Raw genomic sequence first — 18,263 nt, 5'->3', positions numbered from 1 at the left:
CGATGCTTATAAAAATAAAGGTCTATGCTGTAAGGAAATTGTAGTCAATCTCTAGAGTAGGTTACACGATTGACACAGTATTGCGGGATGAATGGCCTGTAACGTGCTTTAGATTTCTATGTTATATCTTCTTTACATTTTACCAACCGAGCTGCCAAGATGATCATCACTAATCAAATCTCACTGAGATTTCTCAGGTCCTGTTGAATTTATTGCCAAGTGCACAAGTACGGGAAGGTACAGGTACAGAGAGACACTGACTTGTGGCAGCATCACAGGCAAGTACATTCAGATAACACACAGAACAGCAATTATACAATTCTGTATATGACAACAATATGACTAACAATATGAGCATACAGTCGCCCACTGTTTGCCCACCGAAGAGGTGAATATCTCTGCTCGCCACCACTGTGGGCTCAGACTTTTCCATAGACGAGCCCCTCATTTCTTTTTCCCACTGTCAATGGGCTCCGTCCCGCATCCTGCTCCTTGAGCCCCCACCGGGGCAAACAACCTCTCAGACTCCATCCTACTCAACCCCTAACACCATATTTATCCTCTCAGTTAATTCACCCTCCCTCCTCTTCCTGCTGGGTTCCCTCCCTCCCCAGGGAGATGGCAGCAATCCAGTGGGCCGAGTGGTCTCCTCATACCTCTCAACGATACATCAGACACTGACCGAAGCTTCTTAAAAAACCCCAGCTTCCCTCGGAGGGATATTGAAATAATTCAAAAATGGGGCATTTACTTTGGGATTTGTTCCGCTTTGACAAATTTGTTCGTGGCGGGAGTATGAGATGCCCTCAACGAGGGTAATGCCTTCTTGGATGGTCCATCTCTGTTATTGGGTGTAACTAGTGACTGACATCGCATTGCACCAATGGGAAGAGTGTAACTCCTCTGTAGACTGTGGGGTGGGGTGGGTGATTCAGGGAATTGTTACCTTAGTCGGTAAAGCTCAACCGTCTGTTGAAGGCTGCTCTTTCTAGTCCCCGGGAATATACCTCTCTGCTTGCAAAAGACTCTGCCAATTCCTGGGAATATAGTAACCATCAACAACACTCTCCTGGTACTGCCCATCACCTGCGCTTTGCTCTGCGCTACTGTCTGCCTGCCTGGTAATCCCCTTCCGATGCAAATCTCTGGAATATCTCACAAGATGCTGGAGGTACTCAGCAGGTCAGGCAGCGTCTCTGGAGGAGAATAAACAATCAACGTTTCAGGCCAAGGCCCTTCATCGGGCTGGAAATGAGGCAACATAAATTCTAGATATTGTTACATTACTTTCTGTTCTCCGTGGTCCTGATCCAAAATATCATACGTTTATTCTTCTCCATGGATGCTGCCTGACCTGCTGAGTTCAGCCAATATTTTGTATCTTTGTGTTGCCCAAAACTGTCATCTTTCGGAGAATGTCTTGTCTTCTGGAGTAACTCGCCATTTTAGCGTGCATCACAATCTGTCCGAGGAGCAGGAGCAGACGGTAAATGTACTCCTTCCACGTGTGATTGTGTTTCCCCAGAGATGTTAACGCTCTCTCTCATCTCTCTGCTCAGTTTTCACGAATATTTTGTGAATTGCCAATGTTGAATTAAACCCAGACATAAAATCAGCAGTGTGTTTATAAATTTAAAATAATTCGCCAACATACCCGTGTCCTTTCCCGATGCTGACGTCACTGGAGCTCTTCCACTGCTCGAACCTTGACCCATTTTGGTGAGAGGTGTGATCAGTTTTTACTGTTCTATAACAAAACAAAACAACAGGAGGGACAGACATTAATTAAAGGAGAATACTGTTTTGTTTCTAAACGGAGACAAACACTTCCAAACATCTTGGGCCGATCCACTGAAGCTTTGTCATGGCCGGATCCACCTGCACCCATCCACCCACAGTCACACAATGTCCATTTCCGATCTCTCCATGCATTGTACACTGGGCCAGGATTCTCCAGGGTATCTACTCTCTGCATTGCAGGCAATTCCCTTTTAGGAACCAATCTTGTGTCCTGGACCGGGAGTGATGAGTCTCCGGAATGGCAAGCCAGGTTGAGCAGACAGCTCCCACTGCTTTGGTCCTCCTACCACTGGTGGCGCTGTGGTGAGTAATGGACAAATGTTACAGCAGTGTGGGCTGAAACATTTCTGCTGACGATGAGACTTATATTCCTCTCGTCACTGGATTATACAGGTTTCTCAGTCACACCTGATTTTCACCCTTTCTTTCATTTTGATATCCCCTTGCATGGACATCTATGGCAATATATGATTTGAGTCTATATAGAATCACTCTGACATCCTGAAGAATGCAATGTCACACATAACATTGTGACATCTTGTCCAGAAACACTACATTTTCTCCGGAAGGATTTTAAGATCATTATTATCTCCTAAACTCTGGTCAACATGTTATTGAGTATTTAAAGACAAATACACTGCAGATGCTGTGGTCAAATCAACACGTATGAACAGGCTGGATGTACTCAGCAGGTCAGGCAGCATCCGTTGAAATGAGCAGTCAACGTTTCGGCCCGAGACCCTTCGTCAGGACTGAGGAAGGAGGGGGCAGGGGTCCTATAATGAAGCTGGGGGTGAGTTTGAAGGTGCAAGTGAAAAAACAATCAGAGGAAAGATCAAGGGCCTGGGGAGGGGATAGGCAGGATGTGAAGAAGGAATGTAAATGGTGTGGGTACCCTTTACTACTGCTATAGGTAGTAGAAGGAGGCAGAATCATGAGAGAGGTGAATCCGATGTTCATACCAAGGGGCTGAGGTGTTGCTCCTCCAACCCGAGTTTGGCCTCATCATGGCAGTAGAGGAGGCCATGTATGGACATATCCGAATGGGAATGTGAAGAAGTGGGTGGCAACCGGGAGATCCTGTCTGTTGTGGCGGAACGAGCTGAGGTGCTTGACGAAGCGGTCCCCCAATCTGCGTCGGGTCTCGCTGATGTAGAGGAGGCCGCAATAGATTACCCCAACAGACACACATGTGAAGTGTTGCCTCACCTGAAAGGACTGCTTGGGGCCCAGAATGGTGGTAAGAGAGGAGGTGTAGGGACAGGTGTAGCACTTACGCTTGCAGGGATTAGTACCCGGTGAGAGATCTGTGGGGAGGGACGTATGGACAAGGCAGTCACGGAGGGAATGATCCCTGGGAAAAGCAGAGAAGGGTAGAGAGGGAAAAATGTCCTTAGTGGTGGGGTGATTCCCTCACACGCATGTCCTCCATTTCCCGCACTTCGGCCCTCACCCCATCTTCTCGTCGCCACAACAGGGACCGTGTTTCCCTTGTCCTCACCTACCACCCCGTCAGCCTCCGGATCCAGCATATTATCCTCCGCGACTTCCGCCACCTTCAACAGGATCCCATACACCTCATATACCTCTCTCATGATCCTGCCTTTTACTACCCATAGTGCTTTCCCCTTACATTCCTTCTTCACCTTTCCTGCCTATCCGCTCCCTGCTTCCCCTCCCCCACCCCTTGATCTTTCCTCTGATTGGTTTTTCACCTGGCACCTATCAGCCTTCTCCTTCTCACCCTCCCCCCACCTTCTTTATGGTGCCCCTGTCCCTGTCCTGACGAGGGCTCTCGGCCCGAAACGTTGACTGTTCCTTTCAACGGACGCTACCCGACCCGCTGAGTTCATCCGGCCTGTTTGTACGTGTACTTGAGTATTTACCCGGCTATTAGCAGCTTGTAACATCGCACCTTTGTTAAACACAATGTAGACACGCCATACATACAAAACAGCAAGTTGACAAAACATCTTTAACATAATAAAACAAAAATGATGGAATTATTTCAGGTGGAGGACCCTGTATCAGAGCTGAGTTCTGTGTAGGAGTCAGGTATTGTTCTCTATCTGCACTGTAGTCTGTGTTGCATATTAATGATTTTTTTTTGTTACTCAATCTGTTCCACAAAACTCCGTGCCCTCCCATTCACTATACCAGCCCCACCCTGGACTGACTGTCCAAATGCTCCAACCTTCTCTTGTTCGAGTTGAAAACCATTCGCCATTTCTCAGACCATCTCCATAACTAACCAAGATAATAGACAATAGACAATAGACAATAGGTTCAGAAGTAGACCATTCGGCCCCTCGAGTCTGCACCGCCATTCTGAGATCATGGCTGATCAGTCACTATCAATACCCAGTCCCTGCCTTGTCCCCATATCCCTATCCATCAGATATCTATCTAGCTCCTTCTTGAAAGCATCCAGAGAATTGGCCTCCACCGTCTTCCGAGGCAGTGCATTCCACACCTCCACAACTCTCTGGGAGAAGAAGCTCTAACTCAACTCTGTTTTAAATAACTGACCTCTTATTCTCAATCTTTGAAATTTATTGTAACCTGTTGCAATATCAACTAGACTCCCGAATTTAGTATCAAACTTGATATCGTGCCATATATATATATTCATATACAAATCAATGGCACGAATAACACATTAACGAGGTCTCGACACTGACACGCACGCCCCACTTGTCACAGGCCTCCATTCGCTAAATTCATCTTCAATCATCTCCCTCTGCTTCTTGTCATCGAGCCCGGTGAGAATCCACCTCGCCAGCTCCCCGTGACTCCCACGTGACCGAACCTTCCCGATCAGCTGACATGTGGGATCTTGTTACAGACTTTACCAAAGTTCAGATGCAACATCACTGACCAACTTCACCCAATTCCCTAGTTAACTCTTAAATAACCTCCAAAATACTTGCCAGATATGATCTCCTATTGGGCAGTGTAGATGCTGACTTCCCCATAACCATCGTCCAACCGCCCGGGATTTCAGCTTCACTACAGACTCAGAAAATTCCGATCCCAGCTGCAGAATTACCAACCTGGACTGAAGACCGTATACTGCCAGTTCCATATCCTCAGAGTCACCAGCCCAATATCATCACCCATACAAAGATGCTTTGGTGCCGGTGATTTACCGTGGTGTTCCTGCCATTTCCGATTGACAAAGTACGATGAAATTGGAACCTAATGACCCTCTGCCGGGGCTGGTGCTCAGGCTGGTTCCCCGGTCTGTATAGAGGATGCGGATACACTTCAGCCGGAACCCAGCAGATAAACCGAGCACATTTGATCTCTGTGTCATCGCTGTGTGGGATCTTGTAGCAGGAACAAAATGTAAAGTTATAAAGTAGAAAATGATGGGAACTCAGTACATCAGACTACATCTCTGAAAGGAGAAATGGTGGAAGACCCAGTTCCAGAACTGAGACTGTTCAAGATGCTGCCGATCTGCTGAGCGTTTCCAGTATTTTCTGCGCTTCACTTTAAATTTCCTGCAACTGGGGTATTTTCTCCCTCTTCATTTTAATGCACAGATAGTAAACTGATTGCCTCCCTAAACTGTAAATAACATCACACCCCAACTAATATGTTAGTTCTGAATTCATTCCTACCCTGGTGTAGTACATCCCACACAGCCAATACTCACAGCATCCCTTCCTCCCACTATCATTCTGTTACATTTGCTCCCGAGGCCACTGACTCTACGCTGAGAGGCGGTGACCACACCGCGATGAAAAATGTGCAACTCTTCTTGCAGCTATAGTGGGCCGTTACAATTCCCACCTGAAAAGGAATTGTGCAGGCTATTTGAAATCAGTTCTATGTTTATAAACACTTTTTTCTATTCACATTCTTCCGGAGCGTCACTGGACAGGAACACTGAAACACCAAGTGAAAAACAGCAGGAGGAGGCCATTCAGCCCCTCAAACCATCAACAAGATGGCGGCTGCTCTCCCATCTCAGCCACATGTTTCTGTCCGATCCACATTGCCTCGATCCCTTCCGTCTCCACACATCTGCCGGCCTTTGTGTTCGTTTTATGTGAAGACGATCACTAAGGTGTGGCTCCTCCACCCTCAGGGCGGTCTCATCTTGACACAAGAGGAGGCCGTTGATCGAAACGTCGGAATGGGAATCAGAATTAAAATGTCCGGCCACTGCAAAGTGGCAGATGATACACAGATGCTCGACGAAACGGTCTCCCAATTGATGGTGGGTCTCACCAATGTAAAGGACGCCGCATCGGGAGCACGGGACACAATAAATGTCCCCAGCAATAGATTCGAGATGAAGTGTTGCCTCGCCTGGAAGGACTGCTTTGTGTCTCTGAATGGAGGTGAGGGAGGAGGGGTACGGCAGTTGTAGCACTTAGGCTTATGCAGGGATAAGTATCTGGAAGAAGATTAGTGAGGGGAGATGAATGAACAAGGGAATTGTGGAGTGAGTGATCCCTGTTGAACCCTGTTTGTGACATCCTAAACAGATTTGCATGAATGCAATCCCTACATTCATTAGTTATCCATTTACTGCAACAGAAACGTTATATATTCCATACAGTGAATGCTCAAGGCATCCGGGCACCCACACCGGTTCCTGAGGTCACTGAGGGGCGGTGACCAGAGAGCGATAAATATGTTCAACACTCCATAGCTTTGGTGGGCTGTCACCCTGGTGATGGAGGAACTGGCTCAGCAGAACTAACTGAAAATAGGAAATAAGGAATTCAACTTCACATGCTCTTTTTCATGAATTTATGAACATTTGGAGAGGCAAGGATTTATTACGAATAGACAGCTTGGCTTTGACAAAGGCAGGTTGTGCCTTACCGGCCTGATTGAATTTTCTGAGGATGTGACTAAACACATTTACAGAGGTAGAGCAGTAGATGTAGTGTATACGGATTTCAGCAAGGCACTTGATGAGGAACCCATGCAAGGCTTATTGAAAAATTAAGGAGGCATGGGATCCAAGCGGACATTGCTTTGTGGATTCAGAAATGTCTTGCTCACAGAACGCAAAATTGTCTGTAGATGGACGTCGCTGACTAGGGCTGTTCCTCAGGGATACGTTCTGGCACTACTTCTCTTCGTAAGTTTTATAAAGGACCTGGATGAGGAAGTGGAGGGATAGTTTAGTACATTTACTGATGACACAAAGGTTAGGGGTATTATGGATCGTTTGGAGGGCTGTCGAGGTTATAGCGGGACCCCGATTGGAAGCGAAACTGGGCTGAGAAGTGGAAGATGGGAGTTCGACCCAGATAAGTGTGAGGTGGTTCACTTTAGAAGGTAAATATGATGGCAGAATATAGTATGAATGATAAGACTCTTAGCAGTGAGGAGAATCAGAGGGATCTTGGGGTCTGAGTCCATAGGACACTCAAAAATGCTGCGCAGCCTGACTGTGTGGTTCAGAAGGCATACGGTGCATTGGCCTTCATCAACCTTGTGATTGAGTTCAAGTGCCAAGAGGTAATCTTACTGTTATATAGGACTCTGGTCAGACCCCACTTGGAGTTCTGTGCTTGGAGTGCAGTTCTGGTCGCCTCACTACGGGAAGGATGTGGAAGCCATAGAAAGGGTGCAGAGGATATTTACAAGGATTTCTCTGGATTGTGGAGCATGCCTTATGGGAATAGGGTGAGTGAACTCGGCCTTTTCTTCTTGGAGACCTAATAGAATGATGACTGGCATAGATCGTGTGGATAGTCAGAGGCTTTTTCTCAGGGCTGAAATGGTTTACATGAGAGGGCACAGTTTTAAGATGCTTGGGAGAAGGTACAGAGGCAATGTCAGGGGTAAGTTTTTAACTCAGAGTGGTGAGTGCGTGGAATGGGCTGCCGGTGACGGTGGTGGAGGCGGATACAACAGGGCCTTTTAAGAGACTTTTGGATACGTACATGGAGATAAAAAGAAGAGGGCTGATGGGTAACCCTAGGAAATTTCTAAAGTAGGTTCATGTTTGGGAGAGCACTGTTGGGCGAAGGGCCAGTGTATTATGCTGTGGGTTCTCTATGTTTCTCTGCTTCTGTGTTCTCAGTTCATCCCATACAGTCAATGCTCACAGTATCCTTTCCTCCCACTATCATACTGTTGCATTTGCTCCTGAGGCCACTGTCTCTGCACTGAGAGGCGGTGACCACAGAGCGATAAAAAAATGTGCCACTCTTCTTGCAGCTCTAGTGGGCCGTTACCCTGGAAACAGAGGAAGTGGCTCACCAAAAATAACCGAAAAGGGAAATAACAAACTCAGCATCGTGAGTTTAATTATGATAAAGTTTAACACTGCAGCCATTTTGAATCGAAGAATCTAAAATTGTAAAGTCGGCTTTTAACGTGCTGTTTACAATAATACTCTGATAGTTCTGGCTAACAAAACATGACAATAGTTAGCGATAAATAATATATTAACCTCTGCCGTGAATATACCCAGTGACAGCCCCATTCACCATCTGTTGCAACAAACTCCACAGATCGATTACTCTTTGGCTGAAGAAGTTTCTCTCAGTTTTGAAGGGAAGCTTGTTTATTCCGAGGCTGTCCTCTCAGACCCCAGACTCTCCGTCTGATGGAAACATCCTCCACCTGTCCACTGTCTCCAGGCTGTTCAGCATTCTGTGGGTTTAAATAAGACTCCGTCCTCCTCTATACTTCTGAACTCAATAGAGTACAGGCCAAGAGTCATCAAATGCTTGCCATACGAGCGGTGATTGATACGTTCGTGACCCAAGGTAGATGGAGTCAATTTTTGAAAACCCAGCACATTTATTTTTCAACATAGTCCCCTCCTACATTTACACGCTTAGTCCAGCGGTCGTGGAGCAAACGCATCCCTTCTTTGCAGAATTCGACATCTTGGACCTCCAGAGTTGGCCGACAGTAAGAGTGATTGATAGGTTCATGGCCAAAGGTAGGAGACGAGTTATTCAGCTCTCGTTACATGCACGTTCAGATCAACTCTTTGATCTAACTCATCTCCCACCTCAGGCCACAGACTTGTCAATCACTCCCCCGCCCCCCCCGTACAGAAACCCTCTCGTTCCTGCGATTACTCTTGTGAACCACGAGAGCCACAGTTGTACTGAACACATCTGCTTCATTTCCAACGATTGACAGACAGGAGGCAATGAGGGGCGAACACCAAACTCACGGGTCTATTTCTACTGTTGCAAACACGGTACAGCCCATTTACTCACAGCCTCTCACTGTGAGGGACGGGGTGCTAACTCATCCTCTCCTCGGTATGGCAGTCATTTCTTCCAAAGAAACTCCCGAAACAAACATCTGAGCCCAGAACAGAAATACTGGCTCAACACCTCATAAACCCGGGCAGCTTGAACCCCGGGGCCATTGTACTTGGATCTAAAACTGTGATATCTCAGGACCTAACCTCACAGGGTCACACAGCTGAATCTGCCACTCACCGACCCCCGAATCCTCACACATCGTCCCCGCATCTCACACTGCGTGGTGTAATCAGAAATTTCCCCATAGCCAATGCCCAGCACCCCGAGGCTTTTGATACACTCTGAAAGGAGGAACATCCAGCCCCCATCTGTGGAAGTACTGACCTGGGCCAAATCCCAGATACTGATAGGTCTAAATGCCCAGTGTTTCCCAGGTAACAGCTCAATCCGCAACTCGCCCAGGAGTCCTTGTCGCCAGTAATGTGCTGCAGTGTCCCGGCCATTCAGAGTTCAAACAGCAACACTCCGACATCAACCTGTGGCAGAACGGGAACCTGATGAACCTCTGACTGGGCCAAATCCCAGATACTGATAGGTCTAAATGACGAGTGTTTCCCAGGTAACAGCTCAATCCGCAACTCGCCCAGGAGTCCTTGTCGCCAGTAATGTGCTGCAGTGTCTCGGCCATTCAGAGTTCAAACAGCAACACTCCGACATCAACCTGTGGCAGAACGGGAACCTGACTGGGTCAGAGATACTGATAGCTACATAGGCCCAGTGTTTCCCAGGTAACAGCTTACTCAGCAACTCGCCCAGGAGTCCTTGTCGCCAGTAATGTGCTGCAGTGTCTCGGCCATTCAGAGTTCAAACAGCAACACTCCGACATCAACCTGTGGCAGAACGGGAACCTGACTGGGTCAGAGATACTGACAACTACCTAGGCCCAGTGTTTCCCAGGTAACAGCTCAATCCGCAACTCGCCCAGGAGTCCTTGTCGCCAGTAATGTGCTGCAGTGTCTCGGCCATTCAGAGTTCAAACAGCAACACTCCGACATCAACCTGTGGCAGAACGGGAACCTGATGAACCTCTGACTGGGCCAAATCCCAGATACTGATAGGTCTGAATGACGAGTGTTTCCCAGGTAACAGCTCACTCAGCAACTCGCCCAAGAGTCCTTGTCGCCAGTAATGTGCTGCAGTGTCTCGGCCATTCAGAGTTCAAACAGCAACACTCCGACATCAACCTGTGGCAGAACGGGAACCTGACTGGGTCAGAGATACTGACAGCTATATAGGCCCAGTGTTTCCCAGGTAACAGCTCACTCAGCAACTCGCCCAGGAGTCCTTGTCGCCAGTAATGTGCTGCAGTGTCTCGGCCATTCAGAGTTCAAACAGCAACACTCCGACATCAACCTGTGTCAGGACGGGAACCTGATGATCCTCTGACTGAGCCAGAGATCGGGCTAGAAAACCTGGGCGCGGGGTAACAGCAGGCTCGGTACATCAGATTGGATCAGTGGAAAGAGAAACTGTGGAAGACCCAGTATCTGAACCGGGACTGTCCAAGACGCTGCCCGATCAGCTGAATGTTTCCACCATTTTCTCTTTTTACTTTAAATGATGCACAACTATTAACTGATTACACGATATTTGTGACGGTCAGAACAAATTAGCACAAATGTAATACCAATGTTCATTAGTTTTCTCTTCAATCCAATACAGGGATAATTCAGTCAATGCTCACAACATCCATCCCACCCCATTATCAATCTGTATTCTCTGCTTTCAACCCTCCTTCCGACAAAGATTGATACAGCAGACATTTTAACTTTGAAGATGAAATCGCAATGGCTGTCTTTAACTTACTACGTGCTATATTCAATAAACCCTCTGGTAGTTCCAGGTACAAACACCGATTTCAGTATCAACTCTGTGAGGCAAAAATAAGACAACGGTAGAAGAGAGATTGTTGATATATAATCATTGATGGGATACAGGCTGGACAGATGTTAACCGAGATGGTGTATATATCTTTGATATGGTGGAATACAGGCTGGAAAATGGTTGACCAAGATAGGTACACTTACATCCTTCATATACATGAGTAAAAATCTTTAAGTTTCCGTCTAAATATGCATGTGCAATTTATAGTAATTTATAATAAATAGTATGTTCAACAATAGAACATAAAATACGATTTTGTCAGCATGAATTAATCATTCTCATAGCCTGCTGGAAGAAGCTGTCCCGGATCCTGTTGGTGTCCTGTCTTTTATGTTGCGGAAACACGAGGAAATTTGCAGATGCTGGAAATTCAAACAGCACAACCAAAATGCAGGAACACAGCAGGCCAGGCAACATCTATAAGGAAAAGCATTGTCGACGTTCTGGGCCGAGACCCTTCGTCAGGACTAAGTGAAAGGAAAGATAGTAGAAGATTTAAAAGTAGTGAGGGGAGGGGGAACAGCGAAATGATAGGAGAAGACCGGAGGGGTTGGGATGAAACTAAGATCTGGAAAGATGATTGTTGAAAGTGATACCGAGCTGGAGAATGGAAAGGATCATGGTTTTGGGAGGCCGAGGGAGAAAGAAAGGAGCAGGGGGAACACCAGAGCGAGATGGAAAACAGGCAAACAACTAAATATGTCAGGGATGGGGTAGGAAGGGGAGGGGGGCATTAACGGAAGTTAGAGAAGTCAATGCTCATGCCATCAGGTTGGAGGCTACCCAGCCGGTATATAAGGTGTTGTTCCTCCAAACTGAGTTTGGATTAATTTTGACAGTAGAGGGGCCCATGGATAGACATATCAGACTGGGAATGGGACGTGGAATTAAAATGTGTGGACACTGGGAGGTCCTGCTTTTTCTGGCGGACCGAGCGTAGGTGTTCAGCGAAACAGTCGACCAGTCTGCGACGGTTCTCACCAATATCTAAAAGGCCACACTGGGAGCACCGGACGCAATATACCACACCAGCCGACTCACAGGTGAAGTGTCGCCTCACCTGGAATGACTGTCTGGGGCCCTGAATGGTGGTGAGGGAGGGTGTAAGGGCAGGTGTAGCACTTGTTCCGCTTACAAGGGTAAGTGCCAGGAGGGAGATCGGTGGGAAGAGATGGTGGGGACGAGTGGACAAGGGAGTCGCGTAGCGAGCGATACCTGCGGAAAGCAGAAAGAGGGGTCTAGGGAAACAGGTGCTTGGTAGTGGGATCCTGCTGGAGGTGGCGGAAGTTACGGAAAATTATAAGTTGGACCTGGAGGCTGGTGGGGTCGTAGGTGAGGAGAAGGGGAAACCTATCCCGAGTGGAGTGGCGGGTGGATGGGGTGGGGGCAGATGTGCGGGAAATGGGAGAGATGCGTTTGAGAGCAGAGTTGATGGTGGAAGAAGGGAATCCCCTTTGCTTATAAACGGAAGACGTCTCCTTCGTCCTGGAATGAAAAGCCTCATCCTGAGAGCAGATGCGGCGGAAACAGAGGAATTGCGAGAAGGGGATAGCATTTTTGCAAGAGACAAGGTGGGAAGAAGAATAGTCCAGATAGCTCTGAGAGTCTGTAGGCTTATAGTAGATATCAGTAGATAAGCCGTCTCCAGAGATGGAGACAGAAAGATCAAGAAAGGGGAGGGAGGTGTCGGAAATGGACCAGGTAAATTTGAGGGCAGGGTGAAAGTTGGAGGCAAAGTTAATGAAGTCAACGAGCTCAGCATGCGTGCAGGAAGCAGAGCCAATGCAGTCGTCGGTGAAGGAAAAGAGGGGGACGGATAACCGTATAGACTTGGAACATGGACTGTTCCACAAAGCCAACAAAAAGGCTGGCATAACTGGGACCCATACGGGTGCCCTGGCTACACCCTTGGTTTGGATGAAGTGGGAGGAGCCAAAGGATAAATGATTGAGAGTTAGGACTAATTCCGCTGGGCAGAGGAGAGTGGTGGTAGAGGGGAATTGGTTAGGTCTGGAATCCAAAAAGAAGCGAAGAGCATCGAGACTGTCCGGGTGAGGGATGGAGGTATATAGGGACTGGACGCCCATGGTGGAAATAAGGCAGTGGGGGCGAGGGAACTTAAAATCATTGAAAAAATACAAAGCATGAGAAGTGTCACGACCATAGGTGGGAAGGGATTGAACAAGGGGGGATAGGACAGTGTCAAGGTATGCAGAAATGAGTTCGGTGGGGTAGGAGCAAGCTAAGACACTGAGTCTACCTGGACAGACAGGTTTGTGGATCTTGGGTAGGAGGTAGAAACGGGAAGTGCGGGGCGTATAACGTTGGTGGCAGTAGATGGGAGATCCCTAGAGCTGATAAGGTTGGTAATGGTGTGGGAGACAGTGGCCTGGTGCTCCTTAGTGGGGTCATGATCGAGGGGTAAATAAGAGGACGTATCAGCGAGTTGCCGCTGTGCCTCGGCCAGGTAGAGGTCAGTACGCCAGACTACAACAGTGCCCCCCTTGTCAGCGGGTTTTATAGTGAGGTTGGGATTGGTGAGGAGGGAGTGGAGAGCAGTTTGTTCGGAATGAGTGAGGTTGAAATTGGAACAAGGTGTGAAGTGGTGAAGTCGAGACGGTTGACGTTCCGTCGCCAGTTAGCAATAAAGAGATCCAGATCAGGCAGAAGACCAGAGTGGGGTGTCTATGAAGAGGAGGGGGGTTGAAGACGGGAGAAAGTGTCATCGGTGGGGATGGGAGAGACCTTGCCAAAATGTGAGCTCGGAGACAGAGCCGGCGGAAGAAGAGTTCAGCGTCATGGCGTAGGCGGAACTCGCTGAGGTGTGGGTGAAGGGGGACAAAGGCGAGGCCCTTACTGAGGACGGCTCGTTCTGCCTCAAAGAGTGGAATGTCAGAGGGGATGGCAAAGACCCGGCATGGATGAGAGCCGGGATCAAAGGTGGGGGGGGGAGGGAGTCTAGTTGAGTAATTGGAGAGGGGAGGGTTGGGCTGAGAGAAAGATGGAGGCTCCGAGTTTCCAGCGGTTAACGGTGGGATCTGAGGGGCAGTGGATTGTAGAGTGCTGGTGGTGGAAGGGGAGACGAGAGTCACAATCGAAGCTTGTGTGGAGTCGTTGGAGGCTGCTCCCACCCCCAACGATGACCCCCTACTCCTGCTTAAATTTCCAGCATTTGCGGATTTCCTCGTATTTCTGTTATCATTACACCTTTCCAAGATCTGTTTCCCTATCTGCTCCTCCATATACCTGTTACTATTGGGCGGCCTATAAAAACACCCAGTAAAGTTATTGTCCCCTTGCTGTTCCTAACTTCCATCCACAGAGACTCTGTAGACACCACCTCCACGGCCTCCACTTTTTCTGCAGCCGTGACACTATCTCTGAGCAACAGTGCCATGTCCCCACCTGTTTTGCCTCCCTCCTTGTCCTTTCTGAAATATCTAAGACCCGGCACTTGAAGTAACCGTTCCTGTGTCTGAGCCAACCAAGTCTCTGTAATGGCCATCACATCATATCTCCAAGTACTGATGCACGCTCTAAGCTCATCCGCTTTGTTCACAACACTCCTTGCAGTTAAATGGACACATCTCAAAGCGTCCGTCTGAGCGCCTCACTTCTCTATCAGCTGCCTCTCGCACTATCTACAAGTTTTGTCTATTTGTGAGCCAACCTCCTCTTCCCCAGTCTCTTCAGTTCCGTTCCCACCCCCAGCAATTCTAGTTTACACTCTCCCCATCAGCCTTTGCAAACCTCCCCGCCAGGATATTGGTCCCCCTGGGATTCAAGTGCCGCCCATCCTTTTTCTACAGGTCACACCTGCCCCAAAAGAGGTCTGAATGATCCAGAAATCTGAATCCCTGCCCCCTGCTTCAGGGCCTCATTTATCCTTCACCTCATTCTATTCATATTTTCAATGTCGCGTGGCACAGGCAGTAATACCGAGATTGCTACCTTTTGGGGTCCTTCTTCTCAATATGCTTCCAAACTCCCTATAGTCTTTTCTCAGGACATCTTTCCTTTTCCCACCTATGTCATTGGTGCCAATATGTACCATGACCTCTGGCTGTTCTCCCTCCCACTGCAGGATATCTTGGACGCGATCTGAAACATCCCAGACCCTGGCACCTGGGAGGCAAACTACCATCCGAGTTTCTTTCCTGTGTCCACAGAATTACCTGTTTGACCCCCTGACTATAGAGTCTCCTATCACTACTGCCTGAGTATAGGCGATGTTTCGGGGGTGGAGGGGGGGGGGGGGTAGTGAAGCAAGGAGCTGGAGGTCGGTTGGCTAAAGGACTGGAAAAGGGAGAATCTGATAGGATTCTGACACAAGGCCTTGGATGAAAGGGAAGGAGAAGAGTCACCAGAGGGAAGTGCAGGTTTGAAGATATAGTGAGAGAGCCTTCTAGAACTTCCGATAATTATACCCCTCCACCATTTTCCTTTACCAGCCCGACTCCCATTTCCGTCTCTCACCTTCCCATCGTCTTCCTCTGATGTTCACCCCCCTCCCTTCCCATTCTTCAGTGAAACTGAGAAAAGAGGCATTTCCACGTCCAAAACCGTTTCTTATTGTCAATCTTGTGACATCTGTTCATACGATTTCACAATATCTGGCACGGCCGCAGATTTACAGTTTGACAGAGATCCGTTACTTCAAACTGAAATGAGGAAAGTCAAAACCTTACACTAACTTACACTAAAACTGAATTTCCACTCAAACTTTGCCTTTGCACTTCGCTACAGATGCATATGATATGGAGAAAAGGTTCCTACTACCCAAAACATGTATGTCCCTAATAACGTTTGAATGAAATAACTCCCACTCCTCCACTTGAAGGAGGCTATGGCAGATTATCCGCAGATAACCTGAAAAGCCGCACGTTCGGCAACAGACTGGTGAAAACCCCTGTGTATAGGCTCCACTGAGATTACATACATTTCTTATGGGAAGCAGGACCAGCAAGATACTCTAACCAGGCCAATGCTATGTATAATTGCATCATGACCTTTCCCGTCAGTGAAGGGAGGTATTCGGAACGTATTAAACACCACGTTATGAATCTGCTTGTATACATTCACTGGCGTTTGAAATTCCATCACCTTGTCTTCCTCTACATCAACTCTCTCGAGACCCCCGACACTCATTGCGAATATATCAGCCCTACTCATCCATATATGGTAATCAGCCCACACCTTAATATCGATCTTTGTCTGCCCTTCAATATCCATTTGACAAATTGATCAGTTTCATTATCAGTTTCATTCCAGAACTGATAACCTTCTACTGCGACGTCAATCTAGACACAGTGAAATGCTTTTCTTGCGTGCCATTCGGTGCAGACAATTCAATACATAGGTATATCAAGGTGCTGCGTCAGGAAAAACTAAAACAATGTTGTGTTGTATTTATAGAGCAAGTGCAGTTCAGATTGCGTAATAAATAAATCCGACTATCTACCTCAACGACACAACGAAATTCCCCAATATTCATTGCTGCTGGTTTCACCACAATGACAGTGACGTTTTCAGCAAAATTAAAAGTGACATTGGAGCTGTGCCGAGCCTCAAAGTCAGAAGCACAAAAGAAATGAAGCAGAGGGAGTAAACATAAACCCTACGGTATACACGTACTGATGGCTAATCTGGCGATTTGTTTGCAAATCTGTACTGACTGGCGTCTGCAACTGAAGAAATCGAGGATCCAATTGCAGAAGGATGTACTGACACCAGGTTCTTGCAACTTATTGATTATATTTGTTGCCTGACTTATTGAATGCTGAGCTGCACTGAACAGCATCCTGATGTATGCGTCTTCACTGTCCAGATGTTCCAGAGCTTGAACCTTATTTGACAAGGGTTTGACTATGATCCGTACGGAAGGTTGGTTAGGAAGGTTCAATCATTAGGTATTAATATTGAAGTAGTAATATGGATTCAACAGTGGCTAGATGGGAGATACTAGCGTGCAGTGGTGGATAATTGTTTGTTAGTTTGGAGGCCGGTGACTAGTGTTGTCCCTTAGGAATCTGTATTGGGTCCAATGTTGTTTGTCATATACATTAATGATCTAGATGATAGGGTGGTAAATTGGATTAGTTAGTATGCAGATGATACTATGGTTGGTGGCGTTGTGGATAATGAAGTAGGTTTTCAAAGCTTGCAGACTGATTTAGGCCAGTTAGAAGAGTTGGCTGAACGATGGCAGATGGAGTTTAATGCTGTTAAGTGTGAGGTGCTGCACTTTGGGAGGAAAAATCCAAATCGGACATACATGGTAAATGGTAGGGCATTGAAGAATGTAGTAGAACAGAGTAATCTCTGAAATAATTCAAAAAGTGGAGCATTTACTTTGGGATTTGTTCCGCTTTGACAAATTTGTTCGTGGCGGGAGTATGAGATGTCCTCAGCGAGGGTAATGCCCTCTTGGCTGGTCCATCTCTGTTATTGGGTGTAACTAGTGACTGACATCGCTTTGCACCAATGGGAAGAGTGTAACTCCTCTGTAGACTGTGGGGTGGTGTGGGTGATTCAGGGAATTGTTACCTTAGCCGGTAAAGCTCAACCGTCTGTTGAAGGCTGTTCTTTCTAGTCCCCGGGAATATACCTCTCTGTTTGCAAAAGACTCTGCCAATTCCTGGGAATATAGTAACCATCACCTGGTACTGCCCATCACCTGCGCTTTGCTCTGCGCTACTGTCTGCCTGCCTGGTAATCCCCTTCCGATGCACAACTCTGGAATATCTCACAAGATGCTGGAGGTACTCAACAGGTCAGGCAGCGTCTATGGAAGAGAATAAACAATCAACGTTTCAGGCCAAGGCCCTTCATCGGGCTGGAAATGAGGCAACAGAAATTCTAGATATTGTTACATTACTTTCTGTTCTCCGTGGTCCTGATCCAAAATACCATACGTTTATTCCTCTTCATGGATGCTGCCTGACCTGCTGAGTTCAGCCAATATTTTGTGTCTTTGTGTTGCCCAAAACTGTCATCTTTCGGAGAATGTCTTGTCTTCTGGAGTAACTCGCCATTTTAGTGTGCATCACAATCTGTCCGAGGAGCAGGAGCAGACGGTAAATGTACTCCTTCCACGTGTGATTGTGTTTCCCCAGAGATGTTAACGCTCTCTCTCATCTCTCTGCTCAGTTTTCACGAATATTTTGTGAATTGCCAATGTTGAATTAAACCCAGACATAGAATCAGCAGTGTGTTTAGTAATTAAAATAATTCGCCAACATACCCGTGTCCTTTCCCGATGTTGACGCCACTGGAGCTCCTCCACTGCTTGAACCTTGACCCATTTTGGTGAGAGGT

The 18,263-nt window shown here is 47.3% G+C and overlaps 1 protein-coding gene across 5 annotated transcripts in view; it reads right to left on the bottom strand.

The window, feature by feature from the left end:
• Nucleotides 1–18,263, bottom strand: part of LOC132388713 (NACHT, LRR and PYD domains-containing protein 3-like) — a 148,314-nt gene that overhangs the window by 79,186 nt on the left and 50,865 nt on the right. For all 5 annotated transcript variants that reach the window (XM_059961094.1, XM_059961097.1, XM_059961098.1 and 2 more), the window contains one exon: nucleotides 1,655–1,747. In XM_059961094.1, coding sequence (XP_059817077.1) covers nucleotides 1,655–1,715 — 61 coding nt within the window. In that variant the 5' untranslated portion in view covers nucleotides 1,716–1,747. The remainder of the gene's footprint in view (nucleotides 1–1,654; nucleotides 1,748–18,263) is intronic.

This window comes from Hypanus sabinus, unplaced genomic scaffold (genome assembly GCF_030144855.1).
Source record: "Hypanus sabinus isolate sHypSab1 unplaced genomic scaffold, sHypSab1.hap1 scaffold_386, whole genome shotgun sequence".
NCBI classification, from domain to species: domain Eukaryota; kingdom Metazoa; phylum Chordata; class Chondrichthyes; order Myliobatiformes; family Dasyatidae; genus Hypanus; species Hypanus sabinus.
Note: the sequence above shows the minus strand (reverse complement) of the source record. Positions and strands in the feature narration are given on the sequence as shown.